Below are 27,497 nucleotides of genomic sequence, written 5' to 3' on the forward strand. Positions count from 1 at the left end.
AACCTCCACTCAGGATAAATACAAACAGACCGTTTAGCAAATCCTTGGCATTTACTTTTACTCACTAGATTACAGCACAGTCCCAAAGTACAGCAAGAATGTTTACTTTCCAAAATGGACATTGTGTTACCATGTGTCCTGTCGGCTCTCCACCATGACATCAGTGATTGTTCCGGCCTCGGATACACCAATCAGAGTAGAGCAGTAGTGGAGGTGTGCCAGCGGATGCTTCACTGGGAACGTGGACACCTTCACCAGGCTGGAGACAAAGAACATGTTCTAGGATGAACCAATCCAGCAAGCATTCCCTCTCTGACAGGGAACAAGCCCCCAATGTCTCAAAGTCTCCACGGGAAAGCTACGCTTCTACAGCAGAGGAGGCCTGCTGCTGCCGGCTTCTGATCAGTGGAGTGTGAGTGGCTCACCTGGCCCCAAGGCTGCCAGGGCTCCACACCAGCTTCAACAGCTGGACCGAAGACCTCTTGCAGGACACAGCGAACCGAGCGTCAGGCATCGAGCACATGGCCAAGATGGGCCTGTCCGACACCTGCCAGGGTGCACAGGCGTGGACCACAAACAATTAGAGACATTTAGGGCGATCAAGACAATCAGTTTGTGTTAAAAAAAAATTAAAAACATCTACAAATACACTAAATGGAGCAGTACGAGACTCAGAGGGACGGGATACCTGCTTGCGGCCGACCACGGCACCTTGCTGCCATATCTCCACCAGGCCTGACTCGTAGGCCGCCAGCAGTGCATCTTCAGTCTGGGAGTAGCAGATGGCTGTAACCATCAGCACCTTGGGGGCTGGGGCGCTGTCTAGTGGGAGAGAACATCCAGAGAGGGGGGTGGGGTCAGGTCAAAGAGTCTCACGTATGCTTCTATCTGTCTGTCTGTCTGTCTGTCTGTCTGTCTGTCTGTCTGTCTGTCTGTCTGTCTGTTGTCTGTCTGTTGTCTGTCTGTTGTCTGTCTGTGGACAATCTTGTTGTAAAGAGCGTTGGGAGCCTTGTAGACCATCTGTATTCCAAAGCTGAGCTGATCTTTGCATGCTCCGTGATTGCAGAATTAATGGAAAAAACACAGCTTCTCCCCAGGTCTGTCTGATTTTATATTGGGAGCCAAACCCGCGCCAGATGTTGAATGGATGGCGTTCACTGGATTCAGATTGTGTCACCTTTCTCCCACGCCCAGGACCTCAACGACAGGTCTGCAGACACGGTGAGGAACTCTGTTAATCCATTCTTGGACACCACTCCCCGAACGGCACCGCTGTGACCTTGGAAAGTGCAGAAGTGCTCCACCTAGTTCAAAGTAAAGCAGCATTCTGTTCATTTTCGACCACCAGGGGGAGCAGTGAATGTGTGTGTATTTAATTTGGCGAATGCATTGCGGTTGGCTCATCATTCCAGGACAGTCTGTACCTGGAAGGGCTTCCAGAGTTGCACTGAGCCATCCTCAGACGCCGTGGCGACCACCATATCCTCTGGCTTGTCTGTAGAAATGGTTGAAAAACCCCAGAAATGTTAAAGTGTACGCATCTAGAGAGCAAAACCAAAAGCTTATATAAATAAGAATTTTATTTCATCCCATGCATGAAAAATCCACTTGTTACAGCAGCCCATGGAATATAAAAAGATGCAATAATAAAATAAAGTGTATAAAGTGTCCAGCAATACATACATACCGGTACATAAAATAAAAAAAATCACAGGGATTACAATGTCATCCCATAAGGGCATACATGTACACGCCTAGGGGTTACACAATAAATGTGAAGCTAAGAGGTCCTTCACTACAGAATAAATACTTAATTACACATGTACAGTGGAAAGTGCACATAATTAAATTCAAGTATTGCAGCATTTGGGTGAAGTGATTTTTGTACAGAATATTTCATAACAGTTGTGTTATAGAGGCTTATGGCAGATGGAATAAAATACCTTAAGGATTGGTCAGAACACATGATGGTTCTACCTTAACTTCACCAAGATACAAACTTGTGCTTGGAACTGTAGTTTCTTTACAATTGAATCCCTCTTGGTGTCATGCAGTGACCTTCCTGCGTCAGTCTGCCTCATCATCACCACTACAAAAAGGGAATTCAGGCGCCTTCTGTTCCGAGCGCGTTCCCAGCAGGAGGGTCACCTTTACTGGGGAGGACGAAGCAGTGGTGGATCCGCTGGGCGTGGGCGGGGACGTGGCTGACCTCCGTGGCCGACTCCCACTTCCACACATGCAGGGCCCCCTCCGTGCAGCCGGCCACCAGGTACTCTCCCTGTGAAGCCCCCCACCACACAGGGCTGTTAGGGCCTTGGTGGAGCAAACCTCCCATAAAGGATGCCCGATGGGCCGACAGCGTTATAGGGAGAGGCCTGATTCATAAGATGGCAATATTGGGTTTAATATTTAATTTAAATTTTATTTAATTTATGATATAAAACTTATACCCATTTTACATAAATTATATAATATATCTTATTCTATGGAACAACATAATTAAGAAGTTGAGGTCGCAACTCAACTTCCTACTTGTTTTCAGACTTAAAAATGCGATAACGGGCCAAAACCTAGGGTTGGGAACCCCATTCTTCACCCCAGCCCCCTCCAAAGTGTTTACCTCTCAACGACCTACCTGAACACAGATGGAGGTCAGGGGATTCTTCCAGGTGATACTCATGATACGACTGCTGGAATCCAGGTTCCACACGTAGATACTGCCGTCGTTTGAGGAACTGACCTGGATGAGATAGCACACAGAATAGAGTGGATGAAAACTATTGCTCTGTCAAATGGGAAGTGATACCAAATAGTGTGTGTATAGCGCATAACACAAAGCAATAGCGATAACATTTATTGTGCCAACTTAACTAACCAAAATGTGGAAGTCCACAACAGCATCGGCGCATAAAGCCAATCTGTTTTAGTGTCCTAATAAACATTAAAGATGGCGTGCGTTTTTAAGAACGCACACAGATGCTGAACCTTGATTTAACTTAAAAAAGCGGTGCACCAAAATTGCACCTTCCCCCCCAGCTTCCAAAAACCGCCCCCTTTACATTAAGCACAGAGGAACGAGCAAAACAAAACTCCTTTCACAAGTCATATTTTTCCGCGGAGGACCTACAGCGCGGCCTGCAGCCCAGGCACAGGCCGTGATCCAGTCTTTGTGCGCGTGCAGCAGGGACTTTGAGAGCGCCGGGGGACTAGAGCCGGTGTCCCACAGCACCAGGGCCTGAAACAAACGACTCACGATAAGGTAGGCGCTCATAGTGTTATGCAGGAGGCATGGCTGGGCTTGAGGGTTCAAATCCCAGACTCTAAAGCTGGGAGAGGCCAACCGACCTGATCTTTTCCTCCAGAGAGCAGCTGTGTACCGTCGGGGCTGAAGGCCAGACAGGTCACCCCTCGGCTGTGGCCCCGGAGAACCGAGACCGCCGTGGGGGCCACCCAGGGGTCGAGGGTCAGATCTGGTACTGACCACAGGGCGATGGTGAAGTCGTCTTCATGGAAGGAAAGAAGAAGCCGATTATTACTGTTTCAATTAGGCTTATTATAATGTCTGACTACTGTGTGTAACTATAGACTGGGCCACAAGGGCGCTTAGGCGGTGCCATGCTGTAATTTCTCTCTCTCTCTCTCTCTCTCTCTCTCTCTCTCTCTCTCTCTCTCTCTCTCTCTCTCTCTCTCTCTCTCTCTCTCTCTCTCTCTCTCTCTCTCTCTCTCTCTCTCTCTCTCTCTCTCTCAGAGCAAAGTGACAAAAGAGAGAGCGCGCGAGCGAGGTATAAAACTCTTTATAGGCCTATTGAACCGTCGGCCTAATGCACCTCCTTTTTGAAAAGTCTGACAAATGGCCCTTCGGTCCAATGGGTTCCGTTTTCGTAACATTGAACCGTCGGCATAGCGGCATGTCGATCTAATGGGAAATATTTCGGACCATTGAGACGTCACAACCATGAGGTGTCGGAATTACGGGCAGGCTCGCTTAGTCTGGCCGTAGCCAGGCTAGTGTTACTATACAATCAGTTTAGTCTTTGGGAAAGCGGTGATCGTGTAATGAGTGTCCGATAAGAAGAGGTTCGTTAGTAGAGAGAGTCACCAGAGGCAGAGGCCAGATGCGTTGAGTTCTGAGCCAGAGCCAAGATGTCCCCCGTCTGCACCCCAAAGTCTCCCAGGGTCACCAGCTTCCCCTCCTCGCTCCGCCTCCAGAGCCTCAGGTGGCGGTCCGCCCCCGCCGACACCAGGAGCTCCGCCCCCGGCGACACCAGGAGCTCCGCCCCCGCCGGCTCCGTGTCCGCGCCAGACGGGGGGGGGGCAGACAGCCACAGCAGGCACAGCACGGACACCCGCAGGTCCTCGCTGGCCCACTGACTCGTTTCTGAGGCAACGAGAACACAATGGTGGCTGTGAGGTCAAATTAACTGTTTAATGCACGGGGGATTTAACCACACCAGGATGACGTTGTTAGCCCCTGGGGGAGGGGGGGGGCTGGCTCTAAATAATCCTTCATCGTGACGCTGAATTGAGGCAAGAGAAACCTCCTTAACGCTCATATTTGGTCATTATCCTTCAGAATTTTCAAAACTGTAATGATGCACCGACTATTCATACATTCACACGTTTGTTTTCATCACATACGTTGACGTGGATACACACACACACACACACACACACACACACACACACACACACACACACACACACACACACACACACACACACACACACACACACCTGAGTCCAGGCTGAAGAGCCTCAGGCCGTTGCCGTGGTAACCCACCGCGGCACAGCCCCCGTTGACCGCCACGCAGAGGGCGGGGGGCTCCGAGGACCGGGGCCTCTTCCGGGGGGACGCCTGCTCACACTGAACATTACAAACAAGGTTTTTACTTATATATCTCACACACACACACACACACACCTTCACTGAGCCTCTTGATTTTAGCATAAATATTGGATGACGATATTTAGAACACACTATTTTTCCGTTCTGCTTCGTGCATCATCTTACCCTTCCCTGTCGTAACGTCGCCAACGAACAGCCCAGCCCCCCTGACCAGAGGTGCAGCTGTTGAGAGGGAGACACGAAGAGGAGACAACACAGATGTTTACAGAGTAGACACATCTGCCGTCCCAAGTCAGGTGTCATCAGCCACACTTTGAACGGTCAAAGAGTAAACGGAACATGAGCTGAGGAACACTTTTGTCTTTTACACGTTTTGTAAGTGAGTGAGTCTGCCTTGTGCGTGCGTGCACGTTTTGTGAGCGAGTGAGTCAGGCTTATGAGGCAGTGCTGTGCGTGCACGTTTCGTGAGTGAGTGAGTGAGTGAGGCAGTGCTGTGCGTGCGTGCGGACTGACCGTGTGATCCGCCCCGGCACTCAGCAGCTTGTTCCCCTGGTCCAGGAAGGTGAGGGCGGACGTGGAGCCCCGGTGGGCCTGGTAGCTCCCCACACAGGTCCCCTCTGGCACCGCCCACACCTTCACCTCCCCCGAGAGGGAGCCCGACACCAGCGTGGAGGAGGAGGAGGAGGAGGAGGAGGAGGAGAAGGAGAGGCTACGGACAGAGCCCTCGTGGCCGGTGATGGACTGGAGGGAGGGAGGGGGAGAGAGAGAGAGAGTGAGAGAGAGAGAGAGAGAGACCCCCCTGAATGATAGATTGTACACGGTTATGTATAATGTCTAGCTATGTCTCTTTTTCACATTTCTTTAGTTTAAAAGTTTGTATACATTCGCAGCGTTAAATTCAGGAGCTAGCTGTAGACCAGCTGTAGACCTGGCCCTTGCTTTAAAGAGGATCCATCGTATCTTCGTATACATGCGTTCGCATGCATCTTGAGTTCATCAGGCGTGTTTGTCATTATCATCGCTTACTTTGCTCAGACTCAAACTGGGGAAAGCGAACCAGTACGTAAGAGGAGAGCAGACCAATGCGCTCTGGTCTCACCCTACCCTTATGAGTTTGTTCTGCAGCCAGTTCCACAGCACCACTTTTCCGTCCCAGCAACCAAAGGCCAGCAGGTCACCCTCGGGGTTAAAGGTCACACAATTGATGGGACTGTTGCCATAGCGAGATGCCACCTGGTGACCCTTCGTGGCGGACCACACCTGAGGAGAATTATTTATTATTAAAACAATTTCAATAGAACACTGTGAATCATTGATGTATCTAATGACAGTGTAATATTCTAGGATTATACAAGAGTAAAGTAAAACCAACCTTCAGTTGAAAGTCCAAGGAGACCGTTGCGAGATGCTTCCTGTCTGGCGACACATCACTTCCTGTGATCCTGTTGGAGTGTCCTTCTATGAGGGCAGTCCTGTCAAAAGAATACGGTGGGTTTGTTGGAAATATATTAAAACTTTGAAAAGCACTCAGTGTTTAGGCTACGTCTACTACTAACAACCCCCCCCCCACACCTCACCTGCAGCCGTTCTCTGTGTCCCACACCTCGATCTGTCCGCTGAAGGAGGTCGTGGCCAGGGTCACGTCTGTCAGGAAGACACAGCTGGAGATGCCATCACAGCTGCTCTCCAGCGACTTCACAACCTGTTGAGAGCACCGAGCGTCTCTAGTTGTGCCATAAAACTATTGCTTCAAAAAATAACATTCATGTTTCAATAATGGATAATCTATGGAAGGGATGGGAACGTTTGCCATTTCAAGGTAAATCTAGCGTTGAATGTGTTGCATGTATTACAAGATGTAAGAATGTTTCAATTATGTTGTGTTCAACCTCAATCAACCAATCAGACAGAGCCCGCAATCATCCAATAAGAGAGAGCCCTCAGTCAACCAATCAGACAGAGCCCCCAATCAACCAATCAGACAGAGCCCTCGATCAACCAATCAGACAGAGCCCTCCATCAACCAATCAGACAGAGCCCTCAATCAACCAATCAGACAGAGCCCTCAATCAACCAATCAGACAGAGCCTTTGAGATCTTCGGATGAAAAGGGCACTATAAATTAAATGTATTATTATTATTATTAGCCCTCCATCCACCAATCAGACAGAGCCATCAATCAACCAATCAGACAGAGCCTTAGATCAACCAATCCGACAGCCCTCCATCAACCAATCAGACAGAGCCCTCAGTCAACGAATCAGACAGAGCCCTCCATCCACCAATCAGACAGAGCCCTCAGTCAACCAATCAGACAGAGCCCTCCATCCACCAATCAGACAGAGCTGTGGGGGGCTCACCTGTCCGGTCTGGGTGTGGATGAGGTGCAGCGTGCCCTGGCCCGTGCCCACCGCCACCAGCTCAGCGCGGGGATTCAACGCCACGCAGGTGGGCTCCGACGAGAAGGTGGACACCAGCTCGCTGGACCCAGCGTGGGAACACACATTAATACAGCCTCAGAGCTTCAGATATCACAGAGTCATACGCCAAATAAAACGATTCTATAAGCAATCGTACACAGATTATAGCCTTAACCGTGTACAATATAATGTACACAATACTGTACATACAATACAATACACGATACATTTACAATACATTATATGATATATGATAGTAATATAAACATTGTTCCTTTTTCTCTGGCCGGATCCGATAAAAAGCAAAAGTTGAAGTTTGTGATTGCCAACCAAGAGCAATCCAATTTTTTTTTAAATATATATTAAAGGTCCCATGACCTGCCACCAGGTGTGGTGTGATTAGCCTTACAAGCCGTTTGGAAACCTGCCCCTTATGACATCGCAAGTGGGCGTGTCATGGGACCTTTAAAGAAATATATCTTTAATACAGAAACGACGGCTCTTGCTGGAAGCCCACTAGCCCCCCACCGCCCCCCACCGCCCCCCCCCCCCCACCAGGTGTCGGTGCTCACCAGTTGTCCGGCCTGGCCTCGTTCTCCCCGTCGTGGTTCAGGAGCCGCACCACGCCCCGGGGGCCCACTGTCCCCACCAGCCCCCGGGCCCAGGCGTGGGCCCCGGAGGACGGGGGCTCGTTGAGGGCCTGCTGGAGGAACAGCGGGGGCCAGGAGGAGAGCAGGACGGCGTGGCGGCGGAGGAAGTCCGCGCAGCGCTCAGCACTGAGGCCCATGCTGCCCCCTGGTGGAGGGAACAGGGAGGGCAGGGCGACTCAGCGATTGTGGTCACGATTTTAGCGTCAAACATTCACTAAAATAACATAATCGAGTTTAATCTTTTTTTATTAAATGAACAGCTGGATTCATATCTGTACATTATTTTCGTTTTAAACTTTTTCTATTTGACCATTTTGTGTAATTTTTTTACGACCTTTTTTAAGTTCTCAGTTACAAAGTGTTTTTCAGGAGAGGCATGCTGAATAAATACATCATGTTTTCAAACTCAAAAATAATAGTTTGAATAATCGTGATTTCAATATTGACCAAAATAAATCGTGATTATGATTTTCTATAATCAATCAGCCCTAGGAGGAGGGGAAGCATGTAAGATCGGGCTGGGTTATGGCACACACACACACACACACACACACACACACACACACACACACACACACACACACACACACACACACACACACACACACACACACACACACACACACACACACACACACACTGTGCGTGTTCATGCGGGTCAGATGACTCACCGTAGGAGCTGTAGATCTCCAGCAGGTGGTGCACGAGACCGTGGCGCACGTTAGCATACAGGAAGTAGTAGTTGGAGAGGAGCGAGCCCAGCGCCTCGCATTGGTCACCTTTCATCTAACCCCCAGCCAATCAGAAAGAAGGTTGGAAAAGAAAAGAAAGAAAAGTTGTTCAATGGAAAAAAAACGACACCTAGGCTATCAAACTGTGTATAGGAATAGTGTGAGGACTGAGCTACAGGGTTTATAACCTTGTAAATGGACTCGTTTATAAAGTGCTTTTCTAACCATTGGCCACCCAAAGCGCGTTACAACATCGCCTCACATGCACCGTTCACGCACACATCCCCACACCGACGGCGGAGTCAGCCACGCAGGGCGACAGCCGGCTCGTCGGGAGCAGTCAGGGTGAGGCGTCTCGCTCAGGGACACCTCGACACTCGGCTAGGAGGAGCCGGGGATCGAACCAGCGACCTTCAGGTCACCAGCCGACCCGCTCTACCTCCTCAGCCACTGCCGCCCCCCCGTCCGTCCCCTGGGGTCAGGGGGGAACCACTCACCAGGTGGTCCGGCAGCTGCTTGATGTGGTCGGCCTCACAGTGGAGGAAGGTCTCCGTCCCCAGGGGGTCCGCAGCCGCCCACAGGTGGGCTACCGGGGGGACAGGTAAGGACACCTCGCGGTCAGAGGGTGTGTGTGTGTGTGTGTGTGTGTGTGTGTGTGTGTGTGTGTGTGTGTGTGTGTGTGTGTGTGTGTGTGTGTGTGTGTGTGTGTGTGTGTGTGTGTGTGTGTGTGTGTGTGTGTGCGTGCGTGTGTGTGTGTGTTATGTCGGGTGTGTGTGTAGGTGTGTGTAGGTGTGTCTGTCTGTCTGTCTGTCTGTCTGTCTTCTACCTGACAGTATCTGATGGCAGCAGATTCGGTCGGTCCTATCAGGAAGGAGCAGCTCTTCGAAGGCCTGCCTCACGTCTGGGTTGGTGAGAGCCAATAGGTCGTCTCTGCTGTGAGCTTGACCAATCAGGCTGCAGAGAAGAAGGATTAGAAAACTTAATGTAATGGATATTCTCAATGTTGATGTTGGAATGAAGAAGCTTCACATTTTACACACATATCGCAAAGATATTATTTTGAATACGCATGTACAACAGCAAACATCCCATAATAAAACTGAAAGCAAAAAATTGAAATAAAAAAATAGATATACACGGTATATATTTGTATTCACACACTCTGCATTTTCTTCCTCTTCAATGTTTTCCAAGAGATTAGATGTTAAAAACCGTCTACTCAAGGGTCTCAAACTCGCGGCCCGGGGACCAATTGAGGCCCGCGGGATGATTTTTTTGTGGCCCCCTACTTGACATCAAAGTGTAGTGTTAGTGCGGCCCGCGCGTTGTTGTCGAACGCACATTTCTGCCGAGTCGCTTGCCACGCTTTATCCCTTGTGATAGGATGACCAGATGTCCCGGTTTGCCGGGACAGTCCCAATTCTGAGTTGCGTGTCCTGAGTCCAGACAAAAGCCAAAGGACGCTAAAATGTCCCGGTTTCCACCAACCGCTATGAAATGTCCCGTGTTGTCAGCGATTACATAGCCAACGTGATCTAATTATAGCCCCGATCATTAACTTAGATTGGGTCAGTTGTGCTCCTTTTTTTGCGGAATACTTGATGTGGCCCCGCCTGACCGAGACTCTACCTCCAGGGGCCCCCAGGTTAGTCGAGTTTGAGACCCCTGACCTACTCCATCTTGTTACTGTGTACCTTTGTAGACTCCGCACCATCTGGGTGAAGGTCGCCATGGGAACGCGTCCGGTGGGGGTCCGGGCGAGACGCAGCGCGGTCGGCCAGGGGCCCGGGCCGCTGCCGGGGGGCCGCTCAGAGACAGAGTTCAGCAGGCCGTACAGGTCGCCCTCCCGCAAGCCTGACACACACACACACACACACACACACACACACACACACACACACACACACACACACACACACACACACACACACACACACACACACACACACACACACACACACACACACACACACGGCTTTATCGTCACTTCCAAAACGTGTGCCAGACAAACGGAGGAATCGAAATGACGTCCGTCTCTGAACCACGGTTCAATAAGGAGAGAAGAAAGGAAGTGAGGTCAAATAAAATAAGTATTATTAACAATACATTTATTCAAATGCTTCTGAATCGTGCAAAGGTAAGGCAAAAGAAACGGTATGCATTAGATAACGTTTATCTGAGATTTAAATGTGCAATATGAGTTCTTGGGGGCAAACGGGAGGTCCAGAGTTAGTGGGGGCAGAGGGGGGGGGGGGAAAGGGAGAGGGGGGGGGGGAGAGTTGACACAAGTTGAACCTGGACCACTTTGTGAACCCCCCCCCCCCCCCCCCCCCCATCACGGTGTTTACCTCTGCCGAGGTAAACACCGTGATGGGGGGGTGGGGGGGTTAGGGGTCTTACCAGTGGTGCTGAGGGCCAGGGCCCCCAGGGCCAGACGCAGACCCCCCACCGCTCTGTACTGGGACAGCAGCCGGTCCAGAGCCCGGCCCACCAGCTGGCTCAGGGTCTGGGGGAGCTGCTGCAGGCTCTCCTTCATCTGGGGGGGGGGGGGGGGGGGGGGATAAAAAAAGTTAGGGCCCCACATAAAAAAATGGTTTCCTCCTACTGCATAAAGCAAAGTGTCTCCCACGGAGGTTGGTCCTTACAGGTACCCGTAGTTCTGACTTTAAAGTCAGAACTCTTTTTTCAGAATTCTGAGAATAAAGTCTGAACAATTATTTTTTTTGGTGTGGCCCTAATCCTCTTCCGTAGTAATATCAAGATCCCAGTCAACGTAATCTTGCATCCTGACTGTGGTATAGCGGGTGGGGGGGGGGAAACCAACCACTGAAAGGGGCGGAGTTAAGCCTCGTTCCCTGTCTCATTACGGAAATCTGCTTCCAAAGAGAAACTCCGTCTCAAGCTCTCGACTGGATGAGGCTTTCAGAAGGGAACTTTGATAAGGTGATTTCAACCGCGGCTAATCTATATGTGTTCATTTGATCTAGACACTTTTTCTAAGAACGTTCGGACAGGATGTTTATCGGACTAGCGGTGGTGGATGTGACCGAGTTTATATTCGCTGTTGGCCAATTATGCACAACTCCATCAACATTATTGGTTGAAACAAATATGTGGCAAAAATAGATTATACCTATCTGCCGGATGGGTTCAATCTTTCCAACATCAAAGTTCATCATCGAATATGTGTCTCTTATAATTAAGAGGACCCATACGCATGTCAGGTTACCGGGCGCAGCCAACTGCTTTTGTTCCATCGTGTGTGGTGTGTTAGAGTACATCGGTTTTATCAGACCTTTTGTTCCATCGTGTGTGGTGTGTTAGAGTACATCGGTTTTATCAGACCTTTTGTTCCATCGTGTGTGTTGTGTTAGAGTACATCAGTTTTATCAGACCTTTTCAAAGGAGGCAAAGTTCCTCAGGTCTTCACAGGCCAGGTGGAGGTAGAGAGGACTGGCTGCTCCATTCTTCATCATTAGTGTCTGGAGCTGCACGCACACACACGCACACACAATTTACTTTGTTAATTTATAATGTTACTTTAACTTCATTAAGCAGATATGTGTTGATAGATATTCAACGCACACACACACACACACACACACACACACACACACACACTAACTATTTTGAACCTGATTGTTGAAAGCGGCATCGCTGAGTTTCTTCCCGAACATGTCCAGCCCCTTCTGGACGATCTCCTTCCTGTCCGTCATGGAGAGCTGTCCCAGAGGAAACAAGATGGCGCCCTTCTTCTTGGTGAGGGCTTGCAGCAGAGCTGAGCCGTTGGTGACGCTCACAACCAAGCACATGCCCTGAAAAACAACCAATCACCAATCAGCTATTTTGTTTTCAGTACATTCAAGGAAAATCCCATATTAAGCATTATCTTTGGAAAATCGTATTTGGTTAATCAAAAATCGACAACATACATCTTCAACATCTGGCCATTCTTTTGGAAATTGTCACTTTTGTATTAAACATCATAATCTGTGAAAGCACCATGTCTAGGGAAAGACGACTAATGCAGAAAGATCAGGTTAGCTGGTCTAGTTGGCCTGAGTTTAGGAACATCCTTGATTCATGCATGTATGACTCACCTTGGGAACCTCCTGGGGCATCCAATCAGAGTTAAGCTGCCCCCTGCCATCCTGGACAAGCTCCGCCCCATCCACCAGCAGGGCCAGCGATTGGTCCTTCTGCACGTCCGTTAACTTTAACCGGAATTCCTTGATCAGATCCCTGAAATAATATACACAATGTTTAAAAAAGAAACCATCGCCTTGGCCAACAAATCAGGGTTATTGTGAGAGAAACTCCACACAGACTGACGTGTAAGACACAGGAAGTGGTGATTGCTCTTCCTTGTCCTCCCTGGCTCTCAGCCATTGGACGAGACAGCGGAGGAGGTTCTCCACGGTGCGGGCCGATTGGCTAGCTCCAGTAGAGTAGGAGAGGACGTCACTGGCGGGTTTGGGCTTGGACGCGTTGCCGGTTCTGAGAGCGTGTGCCAGGGCTGCCTGTTGGGAGGAACGGACGGGGTTGTGGGTTCGAAACCCAAATAGATTCGGCAGTAAATAAACCAGGGTGCAGGCTTTGAACCGGACATCATCAGGAACAATGTTAGCACCAAATAGGTGGGCTGAGACCTGCTGCAAAGTAGTAAACTAATATTAATGCTACTTTAACGACACTGACAATCCAAAAACCCAGTCGGGACTAGATGGAGAAAGTGTGTAGTTCAAAACGTGACGCAGCTTTTACTTCTTCGCCCCCTACAGACTTTGTTATGTACGATCATTCTAAAGCCCCGTGTTATTTCCCCACATGACACGTTACCACGGCAACGGGAGCCTCAGAGGCGGGGCTTATTCCTCAGAGGTCCACGAGGACCACCTGAACCAGAGCAGAACGAGCGTGGAGGACCTGCTGACCATGAAGACGGTCTTGCCCTCGCCGGCCGCGCCGTGCACCAGCAGCACGCCCCCCTTGGCCTGGGCGTCCCGCACCGCCTCCACCGCCTCCGCCAGCAGCTTGCCCCGGCCGTGGAACCGTCCCCGCAGCGCCTCCTGGTGGTCGCCCTGCTCGCTGACGCCCGACAGGGCGGCGACGGCGGACTGCGCTTCGTCGTCGCCCGCCTTGACCAATCAGAGAGAACCGTGGGGACAGCGGCGTGGTTATGGTCTGTGTCAGAGAGTGGAGGACTGGATCTCAGGTCACACACACACACACACACACACACACACACACACACACACACACACACACACACACACACACACACACACACACACACACACACACACACACACACACACACACACACACACACCTACCTTATGGATCAAAACATCCTGTTCAGTCAGGAAACTATAAGTTCCTGAGCTGTTCCAGCGATCTCACCTCTACGTACTGCTTCAACACAGCGGTCCAGAGGTCTTCCAGCACTGCCTTGCCAAACTCCTCCAGGCCTCTCAGATAGGGGTTCCCACCCACAACCCCGTCCCACTCGCATGGGTAGCTAGTAGAGAGGATTAAGAACTTTTATTCATTTCGAACCGATGCAGAGGTCAAGATATCAGAGTTACAGGACAGTCGGAGAAACAATGTGCACGTAAACCGTATTATAGTAATGATGGCCATTATATATTCCTGACTTTGTGTCTAAAGTGAACCACACCAGCATACACACACTGTGCATGTCCCTGACATATAGTTGAATCAACATGGCGTTATATGGTTGAGACCCTTGAGGTATGCAACATCGACTCCACTGCGGCTGAGGAACTGCGGCAAAGTTGGGACCGTTGACGCAGATTTTCCAAATTGCGAAAGCGAATCCAGAACCAATGACGCCAATGGGCCAACTTCTTTGTAATTTTCCTTGGTAACAGAGTTGAGGTTGTGGACCGCATACTTCTGTCTGTCACAGGCGGATGAGGCGGTACTCAAGGCGGGAAGGTTCCCCTTTAGAGGTTGCATCAGCGATGTCGGGTGACGTCACTTCTGTTCGTAGTTCAAGCGAGATCCCAAACCAACAGAGCCAGCTCGCCCCTCTCTTCCGCGTTTCGTGCATCCAGTAAAAACTGTCATGAACGCAGCGCAAAACCCCACAGCACCCCCCCCTTGTCGGTGATTGGTTGGAATACTATTTATTTTGGTTTTGAGTGGTTGGTAGTACCATTTGTTTCTGTGTGCGATCTCGGAGCACAGACTGCCTACAGAGACGCGTTTTTGTGACGGCCTGCTTATTGGGCGGGAAGCTAGCGGATCGTGAGGGAAGACCAGACGAATGTGATCGTTTTTGTGTCGGCCTAGCATCGCTGACACAACCTTTAAGCCTTTAGCAGCACTGAGGCCACGGAGGAGGGGAGAGGAGAACTCACTCCGCTGTCACCTTCACGCCCTTCTTCAGGATCCGGAGCTTCAGCTGGGACATCTTAGCCTGGGCCTGCTTCGACTCGGGGGCAAAGTGGGACCGCCACGCCACCGGGACGGACCTGTGGAAACAAAATAAATAAAAAAATAAACAAATGACATATTCAACTGGAATGGCGGTCCAAAACGTGGGCTGGTTAATGGATAATACAAATGGTTAATTTGTCCAGGGTAAAATAATTAATAGTCAGCCAGGTTCTATGGTGGATGCCTCGGCCAGGGGTCTGAGAACACTGGACAGGGGGACAGAGAGGGAGCCTACTGCAGCACGCCCGGGTCCCTGAAGTAGCAGAAGGCTCTCTGGTTCATGTCGTCGGGGTACAGCGCCTCGAACTGCCGGATCTCAAGCTCCGTGATGGACAGGTCCGACGGGGCCGAGGCCAGCTGCATGGACAGGATGGCATTATTATGAGTATTATTATTATTATCATTATTAGACAACACTTCATTAATCCCCAGGAGGGGACGTTTGGGGGTTTACAGCAGCAGAAAGACAGGCAACAATGGAGTTGCCAAGAATTTAAATAAAGTAAATAATATAAATAATAAAATACAATAGTCAAATATATAAAATAGAATGCAATAATAAACAATCAATAAATGAACTAATAAATGTACATGAATTGGAAAACTCTGCGTTAATTTAAGAGCATGAGTTCAGATATTTGAGGTGTCCAAAGAGAGTGAGAGAGTGAGGTAGTGAGAGAGTGTGAGGTAGTGAGAGAGTGAGGTAGTGAGAGAGAGTGAGGTAGTGAGAGAGAGTGAGGTAGAGTGAGCTAGTGAGAGTGAGAGTGAGGTAGTGAGAGTGAGGTAGTAAAAGTGAGGTAGTGAGAGAGTGAGGTAGTGAGAGAGAGTGAGCTAGTGAGAGAGTGAGGTAGTGAGAGAGAGTGAGGTAGTGAGAGAGTGAGCTAGTGAGAGAGAGAGTGAGCTAGTGAGAGAGAGTGAGGTAGTGAGAGAGTGAGCTAGTGAGAGAGAGTGAGGTAGAGTGAGCTATTGAGAGAGAGAGAGAGTGAGGTAGTGAGAGTGAGGTAGTGAGAGAGTGAGGTAGTGAGAGAGAGTGAGCTAGTGAGAGAGTGAGCTAGTGAGAGAGAGTGAGGTAGTGAGAGAGTGAGCTAGTGAGAGAGAGAGAGTGAGGTAGTGAGAGTGAGGTAGTGAGAGTGAGGTAGTGAGAGTGAGGTAGTGAGAGAGTGAGGTAGTGAGAGAGGTAGTGAGAGAGTGAGCTAGTGAGAGAGAGTGAGGTAGTGAGAGAGTGAGCTAGTGAGAGAGAGAGAGAGTGAGGTAGTGAGAGTGAGGTAGTGAGAGAGTGAGCTAGTGAGAGAGAGTGAGGTAGTGAGGTAGTGAGAGAGAGTGAGTTAGTGAGCTAGTGAGAGAGAGAGAGGTAGTGAGAGAATGAGGTAGTGAGAGAGTGAGGTAGTGAGGTAATGAGTGAGTGTGAGACAGTGAGGTGTGAGGTAGTGAGAGTGAGGTAGTGAGTGTGAGAGAGTGAGCGTGACAGCGATACACCCCCCCCCCCCCCCCGTCAGGCCCCCCCCCCCCCCCTCTTACCCAGCGGTGCTGCGGCAGGTCGGGGAGGTGCGGGGGCGTGGCCGCCACCGTCCCGTAGCGCTCCCCCAGGACGCCCACCAGCAGGTGGCTGCGGCAGACCTCCGTCAGGCACAGCTCCGCCGCGCGGCCCGACTCCTCCTCCGTCACCCCCCAGCGCAGCTCCACCTCCTGCAGGTGGAGCCGGTGGGCCGCCGCCCGCCGCCGCAGCTCGGGGAACACCGCCCGCACCAGGACGTCCCGCTCGGCGTGCATGTCCCGGAAGGTGGAGGAGATGAAGACGCGCACGCCGCGCCACCTGGGGGCGGAGCCACGCGCTGCATGAGGTCCGTGCGGAGCGTCGTCCACACGGACCTAGGGAGGTGGAGCACCTCAGGGGGGCGCTCCGGGCTTTACTCTTTTAAAAGATAAAAAGGGTTCTAGCTGGCCTTTCCTCCGAAACAAACATAGCTCCGCGCCAAACCACGGCTCACCCGTTGCCATAACGACGCTAAGAGCGGCCGTCAATGACGATGGAGAGGGGTGAGGTGGGCGTGTTCTGTATGGTCTGACTGTCTGTCTCTGTGTCAATCTCTCTGTGTCTGTCTGTCTCTGTTTGTCTGTCTGTGTCTCTGTGTCTGTGTCTGTGTCTATCTGTGACTGTGTCTGTCTGTCTGTCTCGTGTCTCTGTGTATGTCTCTCTGTGTCTCTGTCTCTGAGTCTGTCTCTGTGTCTGTCTCTGTGTCTGTCTCTGTGTCTGTCTGTCTCTGTCTGTGTCTGTGTCTGTCTGTCTCTGTCTGTGTCTGTCTGTCTTAAAAAGGTGCTCCAGGTAAGATTCAAGAGCTATTATTTGAGTCCCCTTGTTAGAAACGGTGTGGCCGTCCGTCAGCCATTAGTGAGAATATCCGTCAGGGAATCTCGTCCATAATAGATGAAGGGAATCCATCTTGCCTGTCAATCATTTTCTAGTAAGAGTCAAAACTACTGACGATAAACACAGAAAACCTAACCCTCTACTGCGTCATAGAGGGATAGGGTTTCTGTGTTTATCGTTAATAGTTTTGACTTTTAGTAGAAAATGATTGACAGGCAAGACATTTCTACATGTCTGCTACCCAATCCCGTATACTCTCCGCAATAGAGTCTACGGGATTGAGTAGTAGCAATGTAGCAATGAAATGAGCGAAAACTCAATGTTATTGACAGTGTCCTAAAATGCTTTATTATTGGAACTAAACATTATTGACCATCGTGCACGCAGAGTGTAACGCGTCAGAGTGACTCAAGGGTTCAGTGGAGTCCCTTATTACTCTTCCCTCCTCCCCCATCCTATGAGCCATGTCCCTCTCCCTCCCCTGTTCTTCCGCTGGGTTTGCGTCCTCCCTTACTTGCATCCCTGCGTTACCTCAGTTTGGGGCTGGCTGGTACGGGCACCACCGCGCTGGTTGTGCGGGGAAGCTTAGTGGCGCCCTCTGGTGGAGGGATCTTATGCACCTTGTCCATGTGCTCCACGTGTTGAAGCAGCCGGGAGGACCCCCGCTCCGCCACGATCCTGACGTCGCAGACGCAGAAGGTTAGAGACCAGGAGACACAGGGTGAGGTACGTCGTGACTCTCCATCGCAATGACGGCCGCCATTCTGACTCACTTCCAAATGACCTCAGGCAGTGGGTATCCACTGCCCAGCTCAAAGAGGAACTGAAAATCATCTCTTCAGACTAGACTATGGACTATGTTTTATTTATTTTTATCTGTGAAGCGACCTTGGGTGGCCAGAAAGGCGTTTTAAATAAAATGTATTATTATTATCATTATTATTATAATTATTATTTTTATTATTTTGGGAGCATAGGAGCATTGGAATGTTAGTGATTGTGTTGGGTGGTCGTGACTCGTGGTTAAGTAATGAATATTGAAATTATTTAGCTTTATGTGGAGACGATGCTGCGTGTGAATATGCCACAGCGTGGCATATACTGCTTTTTCCCCCACTGAGGTCTTCACCTGAGTAGATAGATAATCTTTATTGTCATTGTACAAGACAAGAGAGAAATCCTCCAGCTACAAAGTTATATAAATCTAAAATACAAATATATGATATAAAAACAATAGCAACAATATGAAAATAGAATGTTTTCAAAAAGTCCAAGTCCTTAAGGGTCGGTATTGCAATGCGGTGAGATGGGGAGTACCCGGGCTGGAACGCCTCCACCCGGTCAAGATGAGGACTTTACAAACAAAAACCATAAGCTTCAGTATGACGGAAGGGTTTACCTGAGGATCTGCTCACTCACACCCCGGAATTCACTCTTGAAGTCGAAGCACAACCGGTTCTTGTTGTTCATGTTCGCTTTCTCCCTTTCCATGTAGCTGAAAAGGTGAACATGGGTACACGACAGAAACAAATCATACAGACACTTCATCTGTTCCTAAACAATTCTTGCAACTAATTCCACGCAATTGAGTAGTCTGGTGAATGTAAAATAGCATTTTTGTCAATAACGCCAAGAAATGTGTTTCCTAGAGTAGGGACGGGCCTGAAGGCAGCATGGGCGACACCGTGGGGGGAGAGAGTTTCATACCCTTCCTTCAGGAAGAGCTTCACCAGCAGACAGGACTTGCTGTTTGGCTCGTTCATGTATTTGGTGCAGAGGGTTTCCAGCTCTGAATCTTGCCCATCAGCGACCAGGACGACGATGTTGTCCCACTGTGTCCGAGAGCATTAAGAAGAACACAAAATGACCAAGTCAATATTGCAATTCAATTAAAGAAAGGCATTAAATAATGATTAGTATTTATGTAAAATATGGATTGTTCTAGAAAGTTTTACCACTTTCCCTAAGCTACAATTAACAAATGAACATCCAATTAAGCTTGATTAACGAATGTACATACAACTAATGTCCAAACAAACCTTGTTTTCTTTTGAAAACAGTTCTGATTTGAGATTCCTTTGTTCGCCTTTATCAAAGTCTCTGTCCGAGTCCTAGAGTGAAAAAAAGGAAATAAAAGTCTAAATATGAGGATAGTTCAATGATAAACAATACAATATATCATTTGCATGATAACTTGGTAAAAGTACTGAATGTAAATACATTACATCAATATCACTGACACACACTCACTCATTCCCTCACACAGCTTAAGTCTGTTCGGTCAAATAAGAGAAGTGGTGGATTTGTTGGCAGGCAATTAATACAAATTCACACCACCGCTAAAGAATTTCTGCCGCGTTGAAATCACACCATTACCAAAAACCGAATTCAGAGGCAACTGTTCCCACCGACGATGCTCTAGTCTAGCCAATCATAAACTCATGTCATATCAGTGTTCCCACAATTTGGCATTGTCGGAAAAAAGGTGAGAAACCTCCTCGTCAACGCTCCGGAACAACCGAGGCCTTTACCTTCACTTGCTTCGCCACTGTCTTGAAGTTCTCCAACACGAGGTGAGACTTCAGCTTGACCTCTGTGCAATGGTACCAGCCGTAAGTACACAGCTTGGTTTCCTCGGCGCTGCAGCCAATCAACAGCGAGATCAGAACGGCCACTTCCCGCACCTGAGGGGTTTCACCCACAGTGGGCATGAAAATAAAAATAATGATAGGTTAGTTTGGGGCAGGCTAACAACAAGGACCAGATCATCGATGACACTCTGATAAAGGAACACGTGCATTGCATCGTGCCACTTATTTGAGTTTAGCTACACTTGTAGTAACTGTTGGATTACAATTGTACTAATTAACTGCCAGTTTACAATTCCCAAATCTGTGGTGTTCTGTAAGTTTCATATTCAACCCACACTGAGTGAGTCAATAAAACTCCCTTAAGTTCTCTTGGTCTAGTTTTGGTATGGTATGATAATTGACTATGAATGATAATGTCATTCCATTTGATAAACTCATTTAACTTCAATTGGAGTGGATTTAAAATAGATTTTTAAAGTGTGATTAATCGCGAGTTAACTCATTGATACTATGCGATTAATCGCACAAAAAACAAAAACGTTGCCCAGCCCTAATTTATATATATATATATATAAATCCGTCCCCCTTATCAAACCTCTTTGCAATGTATTTGGGATGGTATACCGATTGCATGAAATAAATTAACTAAATTGCCTCATAAAAGAAAGAAAATAGACAATAACAAACTCAAAATACACTTACAGAAGAAGTAAGGAGCCTTTTGTTTTTCTCTTCCTCCTTCTCCTCCTCATCCTTCGACGATGACGACGACGATCCATCTTTGCTCTTCTCCTCCTCCTCCTCCTCCTCCTCCTCCTCCTCCTTCTCCTCTTCATCCTTCTTCTTCTCCTCCTCTGACCCATCTTTGCCCTCCTCCTCTGCCTCCATCGGACTGTCCTCGCCCTCCTCCTCCTCCTCCTCCTCCTTCTCCTTCTCCTCCTCCTCCTCAGGGTCTTTGGGGCAGCAGAAGTCGGTTTTGAACGCGTCGTCGGAGCCGATGTCTGTGGTGAGCAGGACGAGGGTGCGTCCGGGGAGCGGGGGGATGTTGTGGACGCAGGAGAGCTGCACCGCCGCCTCCAGGGCGGCGCCGTAGCGCTCCATCAGCTCCACGCTGTAGGGGCACTTACTGAGAGACAGACAGGTAGAGGGGCCGACACACACACAGACAGGTAGAGGGGCCGACACACACACAGACAGACAGGTAGAGGGGCCGACAGACACACAGACAGACAGGTAGAGGGGCCGACAGACACACAGACAGACAGGTAGAGGGGCAGACAGACACACACACAGACAGGTAGAGGGGCCGACAGACACACAGACAGGTAGAGGGGCCGACACACACACACAGACAGGTAGAGGGGCCGACACACACACAGACAGACAGGTAGAGGGGCCGACAGACACACAGACAGACAGGTAGAGGGGCAGACAGACACACACACAGACAGGTAGAGGGGCCGACAGACACACACACAGACAGGTAGAGGGGCAGACAGACACACACACAGACAGGTAGAGGGGCCGACAGACACACACACAGACAGGTAGAGGGGCCGACAGACAGACACACAGACAGGTAGAGGGGCAGACAGACACACAGACAGAGAGGTAGAGGGGCAGACAGACACACAGACAGACAGGTAGAGGGGCCGACAGACACACACACAGACAGGTAGAGGGGCCGACAGACACACACAGACAGGTAGAGGGGCAGACAGACACACAGACAGACAGGTAGAGGGGCCGACAGACACACACAGACAGGTAGAGGGGCCGACAGACACACAGACAGACAGACAGAGGGGCAGACAGACACACACACAGAGAGGTAGAGGGGCAGACAGACACACAGACAGGTAGAGGGGCCGACAGACACACAGACAGGTAGAGGGGCCGACAGACACACAGACAGACAGGTAGAGGGGCAGACAGACACACATACAGGTAGAGGGGCCGACAGACACACAGACACACAGACACACAGGCAGAGGGGCCGACACACACACACAGACCGTCAGAGGGGCCAACAGACACACAGACAGGTAGAGGGGCCGACCGACACACAGACAGGTAGAGGGGCCGACAGACACACAGACAGACAGACGGACAGACAGAGGGGCCGACAGACACACAGACAGACAGACGGACAGACAGAGGGGCCGACAGACACACAGACAGACGGGCAGACAGAGGGGCAGACAGACAGACAGACAGAGAGAGGGGCAGACAGAGAGGCAGACAGAGGGGCAGACAGACAGACAGAGGGGCAGACAGACAGACAGACAGAGGGGCAGACAGGGGGGCAGACAGGGGGGCAGACAGGGGGGCAGACAGGGGGGCAGACAGACAGATAGGGGGGCAGATGGGCAGACAGTCAATTGAGGTTGGGAAGACAGCCAGACAGCCAGACAGCCAGACAGCCAGACAGCCAGACAGACCATTTGGTCACCAGTATTTCACACTCGCATAACTTGAAATAAACACTCAAAGTGACTCTCATTTGAGAGCTACTTTGAATATTCGCCAGTCAGGCAGAAAGAACTGTTAGTTCATCATTATGGACCACATTCAAAGCATTGTGGCGTCGTCATGGAAACAACCCTGCTGGAGCCCTTCAGACGTTGCGTTGCGTTGGCGACGCATGATGACTCCAAATAGTAACACTGACGGTTTGAACTGATAACCATCCCTTGAACGATGGAAATGCACTTTCGGAAAATGCGAAAGCCTCCGTTTTTTCAAAATGATGGGGAGCGATAGGGAGACCTACCAGCCCGTGATAGAGAGACCTCCCAGCCCGTGATAGAGAGACCTACCAGCCCGTGATAGAGAGACCTACCAGCCCGTGATAGAGAGACCTACCAGCCCGTGATTGAGAGAGACCTACCAGCCCATGATAGAGAGACCTACCAGCCCGTGATAGAGAGAGACCTCCCAGCCCGTGATAGAGAGACCTACCAGCCCGTGATAGAGAGAGACCTCCCAGCCCGTGATAGAGAGACCTCCCAGCCCGTGATAGAGAGACCTACCAGCCCCTGATAGAGAGACCTACCAGCCCGTGATAGAGAGAGACCTACCAGCCCGTGATAGAGAGAGACCTACCAGCCCGTGATAGAGAGAGACCTACCAGCCCGTGATAGAGAGACCTACCAGCCCCTGATAGAGAGACCTACCAGCCAATGATAGAGACCTACCAGCCCCTGATAGAGAGACCTACCAGCCAATGATAGAGAGACCTACCAGCCCCTGATAGAGAGACCTACCAGCCAATGATAGAGAGACCTCCCAGCCCGTGATAGAGAGAGACCTCCCAGCCCGTGATAGAGAGAGACCTACCAGCCCGTGATAGAGAGAGACCTACCAGCCCGTGATAGAGAGAGACCTACCAGCCCGTGATAGAGAGAGACCTACTAGCCCGTGATAGAGAGAGACCTACCAGCCCGTGATAGAGAGAGACCTACCAGCCCGTGATAGAGAGAGACCTACCAGCCCGTGATAGAGAGAGACGTACTAGCCCGTGATAGAGAGAGACCTGCTTGCCCGTGATAGAGAGAGACCTACTAGCCCGTGATAGAGAGAGACCTCCCAGCCCGTGATAGAGAGAGACCTACCAGCCCGTGATAGAGAGAGACCTACCAGCCCGTGATAGAGAGAGACCTACCAGCCCGTGATAGAGAGAGACGTACTAGCCCGTGATAGAGAGAGACCTGCTTGCCCGTGATAGAGAGACCTCCCAGCCCGTGATAGAGAGAGACCTGCTTGCCCCTGATAGAGAGAGACCTACCAGCCCCTGATAGAGAGAGACCTACTAGCCAGCGCGCAGCAGGGTCCTCTTGCGTATGTACAAGGCGTATATGAAGGGCACCGCCAGGGGGAGGCGCTGCTTGCCGCGGGACGCCGTCTTCCAGCTGAACCGGCGGTGGCGCTTGCTGGTAGGATACTGCTTCAGGATCCCGAACAGGATCTGCTTGTCTGTGGGAAGAGCCTTCCTCTCCGCTAACACTGGGGAAGAGAGGGGAGAGAGGAGAGGAGAGGGGAGAGGGGAGGAGAGAGGAGAGAGGAGAGAGGACAGGAGAGGAGAGGGGAGAGGAGAGAGGAGAGAGGACAGGAGAGGGGAGAGGGGACAGGAGAGAGGAGAGAGGACAGGAGAGGGGAGAGGGGAGGAGAGAGGAGAGGGGAGAGGGGAGAGGAGAGGAGAGGAGAGGAGAGGAGAGGAGAGAGGACAGGAGAGAGGAGAGAGGAGAGGAGAGGGGAGAGAGGAGAGGAGAGGGGAGAGAGGAGAGGAGAGGGGAGAGAGGAGAGGAGAGGGGAGAGAGGAGAGGAGAGGGGAGAGAGGAGAGGAGAGGAGAGGGGAGAGGGGAGAGGGGAGAAGAGGGGACAGGAGAGAGGAGAGAGGACAGGAGAGAGGGGAGAGGAGGAGACAGGAGAGGAGGGAGGAGAGAGGAGAGGGGAGAGAGGACAGAGAGGAGAGAGGGGAGAGGGGAGAGAGGGGAGAGAGTATTTTTGCATACATTTTACCCACGAGTATATTTGCATGCATTCTACCAGTGAGTATTTTTGCATATGTTCTATCAGTGATTATTTTTTTTGCGTGTGCGTGCGTGCGTGCGTGCGTGCGTGCGTGCGTGCGTGCGTCTGCGCGTGTGGTAAACTCACCGGCCTGTTTCAGCTCCACGATGACCTTGTAGGCACTGAGGAACCGTAGGGGAAACTGTCTGCTCTGAACAACCGCGTTCTAAAACCAAAAGCATATCGTGTCACCCATGTGATCCTTACACAAGTACAGAGTGTGACCATGCCAGATGTTGATCGGAATCAGTCAATGATAAAAGATAAAGCAAACACATCGACTGAGTACGAGTCTAAAATATACATTGTAAAAACATAAAAAAGTACTGCAATAGCAAGGTAAGAAATAAGAGTATGACTTCTGCAACTCTCCATGCAAGATTAAGATCACGGAAAAATCAAATCAAACAGTAGTCAGTAAAGCGACCCTGTCTAAATGGATCTCCCTTCATAAAGCACATGATGGGTGAGTGGTGGGCCTTCTCTCACCTTATTGGTCAGCCGGTGGAGGACCTGCTGGTGATGATGCTCGCTGATCCCCTGAGTGATCATGTTCCTCAGGTTCCGCAGCATGGCCATGAAGGGCAGAGCCTTGCTGTCTGCAGAGCACATCGGACTCAATAAAACAAGCGCTTGTATGGAGAAATGTTGCATGATTGAAACTAATTTAGACAAATGGATGAAATTAAAAAACAATGTTAGAGTGTAACCAAACTCAAAAAAACCAGCTGAGATAATCCCTCTGGTGGAAGATTAACTCAGTGTTTCCGATTGCCACAGATTTATATCAAAATGCTTTTTACGGTCAATCTTACAGTAAATACTCCATAAACCAAGTTACACCAGAGGAGGCACTGTCCCTTCAATTAGATTTGTTATTGTTTATTTATTCTTTAATATGTGTGTGCATGTATGTATGTATGTATGTATGTATGTATGTATGCATGCATGCATTGAACTTCACCGTCTGAACTTAGGGGGGCAAAGTCCTGCGAAAGGCAGGACATGCATGCATACATGCATGTATGCATGGATGCATGTATGCACGAATGCATGTATGCATGTATGCATGCGTGTGATTGTGCCCCTTTGCATCGGTGCACCATTGTGTGCGTGCACGTGCGGGCGTTCTCACTTGTGTGCGTGTGCGTGTGTCTGGGACAGACCTATCAGCTGCTCCCAGGTAGCAGCATTGTTGCCCTGCTGGCTGAGCAGCCGTTCCCAGGTCACCGGCTGCTCCAGCTTCATGCGCAGTCCCGGCCTTCTTCCTGTCCCACTCCCCCTTCAGCCCGCTGTGGATGAACTGCTTCGCACTCGCAGGGTATCTAAGGGGCACCGCAGGGACACAGATGAGCACGAACACACACACACACACACACACACACACACACACACACACACACACACACACACACACACACACACACACACACACACACACACACACACAGACATCTGGATGAGGTTCTCATGCAGGCCCAAGTGCCCCGCATGGCAAAAAGATCAGTCAGTCAGTCAGTCAGTCAGTCAGTCAGTGAGTGTCTTACTTCTTTCCCAGTACAGCCATGACATGCTGGGCTGGCTCTTTGATGTGGAGCCTTGCGATCATCTTCTTCATGTTGAATTCTTTCTGTTTCTTATCTACCACCGTGTGGGCTTTATCCCCATTCAGCTGTCGGGTGAGATGCAATCATCATGCATTGCCACTGCAACTATAAAATCTCATTACCAATCCCATGTTTTCTCCTGTTTGCATTCTGACCAATGTCGAATAACCTCCCTAAACGGTAAAACAATGGCAGTGGTTGTTAAGGGCCTGATCTCAAGTCCTTGCCTGGACCTAAACCCAGCAAAACCACATTTCATCATCTTATCACTAATCAGCGAAACATAAAAATCTCTAACCCGAGAATGAACCTGATCTTACCGGTGGGTGCTATGATCATAAGGCAGAAACGCCTCACCGAGATCATGACCTACAGCCTTATTTGTCAGACTACATGTTCTAACAAAACACTTGCTGGTTTCACATTATCACTACTATGTATGAACTTCAACCTCAACCTCAAAATTCACGCTAAATAAATTGCCGTGTTCAAAATTAAGAACGCTAAATATTCAATCTATGTCTAACTAACCATCGAGTAGAACGAATGGACTCACCTTTTCTGTAAGGACCTTTTCATCCATGGAGAGCATCTTGGCCCAGCGGGCAATCTGCTCCGGGATGTGTTTCTAGAGCCCAGGAGAAAGACCAGACCCATCAGAAAGGACCCTCTTAGACTGTTTTTACTTCCTGCCTTGACCCTCAATAGCCAATGAGGCACCAGAGTTATTGAACGCCATGCCGTGTCATGACAACAAGCCGATGCTCACCACTTTATACCTGGATTTATATGTTTGATACATGCTAAGACTTAGGACTTTGCAGAAGGATCCTTGAGGTCAAAGCAATGCTTACATCCTTATCCATCACTTTATTGCTGAATTTGTATTTTTTATACTTAGACTTAAAAATTTTGTTGAAGGATCCTTGAGGTTGGAACAATGCATTAATCGTGATGCTTCTCATTATCCTGACAGCAGCCTCACTTTGTTTTTTGATTATACAATGTTCAGATTGAGTCCAATGGTTCTCATGCACCCAGCTCTAAAGCAATGACCGGCAGTCAAACAAATAGATGGGAACATTGAAACCCAATCAAAACACAATTCGAAAGAGAAGAGGGCGAGTTACACAAGCTGGTTGTAGCTTTAAATACCCCTGGTGCCAGCATACAAGGGCATGCACAGCACGCTGGGACAACCAAACAAGGAACATGAAGTAAGAGGACGCCAGTGTTTGACAGTTGGG

The 27,497-nt window shown here is 49.9% G+C and overlaps 2 protein-coding genes across 2 annotated transcripts in view; both read right to left on the reverse strand.

Moving 5' to 3' along the window:
• The window catches only part of tep1 (telomerase-associated protein 1), a 30,774-nt gene extending 3,867 nt beyond the window's left edge, over positions 1-26,907 (reverse strand). The window contains 45 exon segments of the mRNA XM_060057983.1: positions 131-259; positions 426-547; positions 689-822; positions 1,178-1,304; positions 1,425-1,495; positions 2,149-2,278; positions 2,636-2,740; positions 3,128-3,235; positions 3,346-3,503; positions 4,100-4,378; positions 4,735-4,864; positions 5,012-5,068; positions 5,360-5,587; positions 5,951-6,106; positions 6,219-6,318; positions 6,424-6,548; positions 7,207-7,327; positions 7,839-8,061; positions 8,588-8,702; positions 9,145-9,233; positions 9,474-9,601; positions 10,342-10,501; positions 11,048-11,183; positions 12,043-12,135; positions 12,283-12,462; positions 12,748-12,889; positions 12,980-13,167; positions 13,582-13,785; positions 14,051-14,168; positions 15,034-15,147; positions 15,348-15,469; positions 16,631-16,925; positions 18,012-18,158; positions 18,880-18,975; positions 19,188-19,312; positions 19,520-19,591; positions 20,012-20,164; positions 20,774-21,197; positions 23,884-24,076; positions 24,731-24,809; positions 25,133-25,242; positions 25,810-25,894; positions 25,896-25,968; positions 26,191-26,315; positions 26,807-26,907. Coding sequence (XP_059913966.1) covers positions 131-259; positions 426-547; positions 689-822; positions 1,178-1,304; positions 1,425-1,495; positions 2,149-2,278; positions 2,636-2,740; positions 3,128-3,235; positions 3,346-3,503; positions 4,100-4,378; positions 4,735-4,864; positions 5,012-5,068; positions 5,360-5,587; positions 5,951-6,106; positions 6,219-6,318; positions 6,424-6,548; positions 7,207-7,327; positions 7,839-8,061; positions 8,588-8,702; positions 9,145-9,233; positions 9,474-9,601; positions 10,342-10,501; positions 11,048-11,183; positions 12,043-12,135; positions 12,283-12,462; positions 12,748-12,889; positions 12,980-13,167; positions 13,582-13,785; positions 14,051-14,168; positions 15,034-15,147; positions 15,348-15,469; positions 16,631-16,925; positions 18,012-18,158; positions 18,880-18,975; positions 19,188-19,312; positions 19,520-19,591; positions 20,012-20,164; positions 20,774-21,197; positions 23,884-24,076; positions 24,731-24,809; positions 25,133-25,242; positions 25,810-25,894; positions 25,896-25,968; positions 26,191-26,315; positions 26,807-26,842 — 6,305 coding nt within the window. The 5' untranslated portion in view covers positions 26,843-26,907.
• Positions 26,908-27,060: 153 nt separating this feature from the next.
• Positions 27,061-27,497, reverse strand: part of LOC132462587 (bromodomain adjacent to zinc finger domain protein 2B-like) — a 3,258-nt gene continuing 2,821 nt past the window's right edge. Inside the window, exon 5 of the mRNA XM_060058174.1 lies at positions 27,061-27,081. Within this exon, the coding sequence (XP_059914157.1) occupies positions 27,061-27,081 (21 nt within the window). The remainder of the gene's footprint in view (positions 27,082-27,497) is intronic.

The sequence above is a fragment of the Gadus macrocephalus genome, chromosome 8 (genome assembly GCF_031168955.1).
Source record: "Gadus macrocephalus chromosome 8, ASM3116895v1".
Lineage (NCBI taxonomy): Eukaryota > Metazoa > Chordata > Actinopteri > Gadiformes > Gadidae > Gadus > Gadus macrocephalus.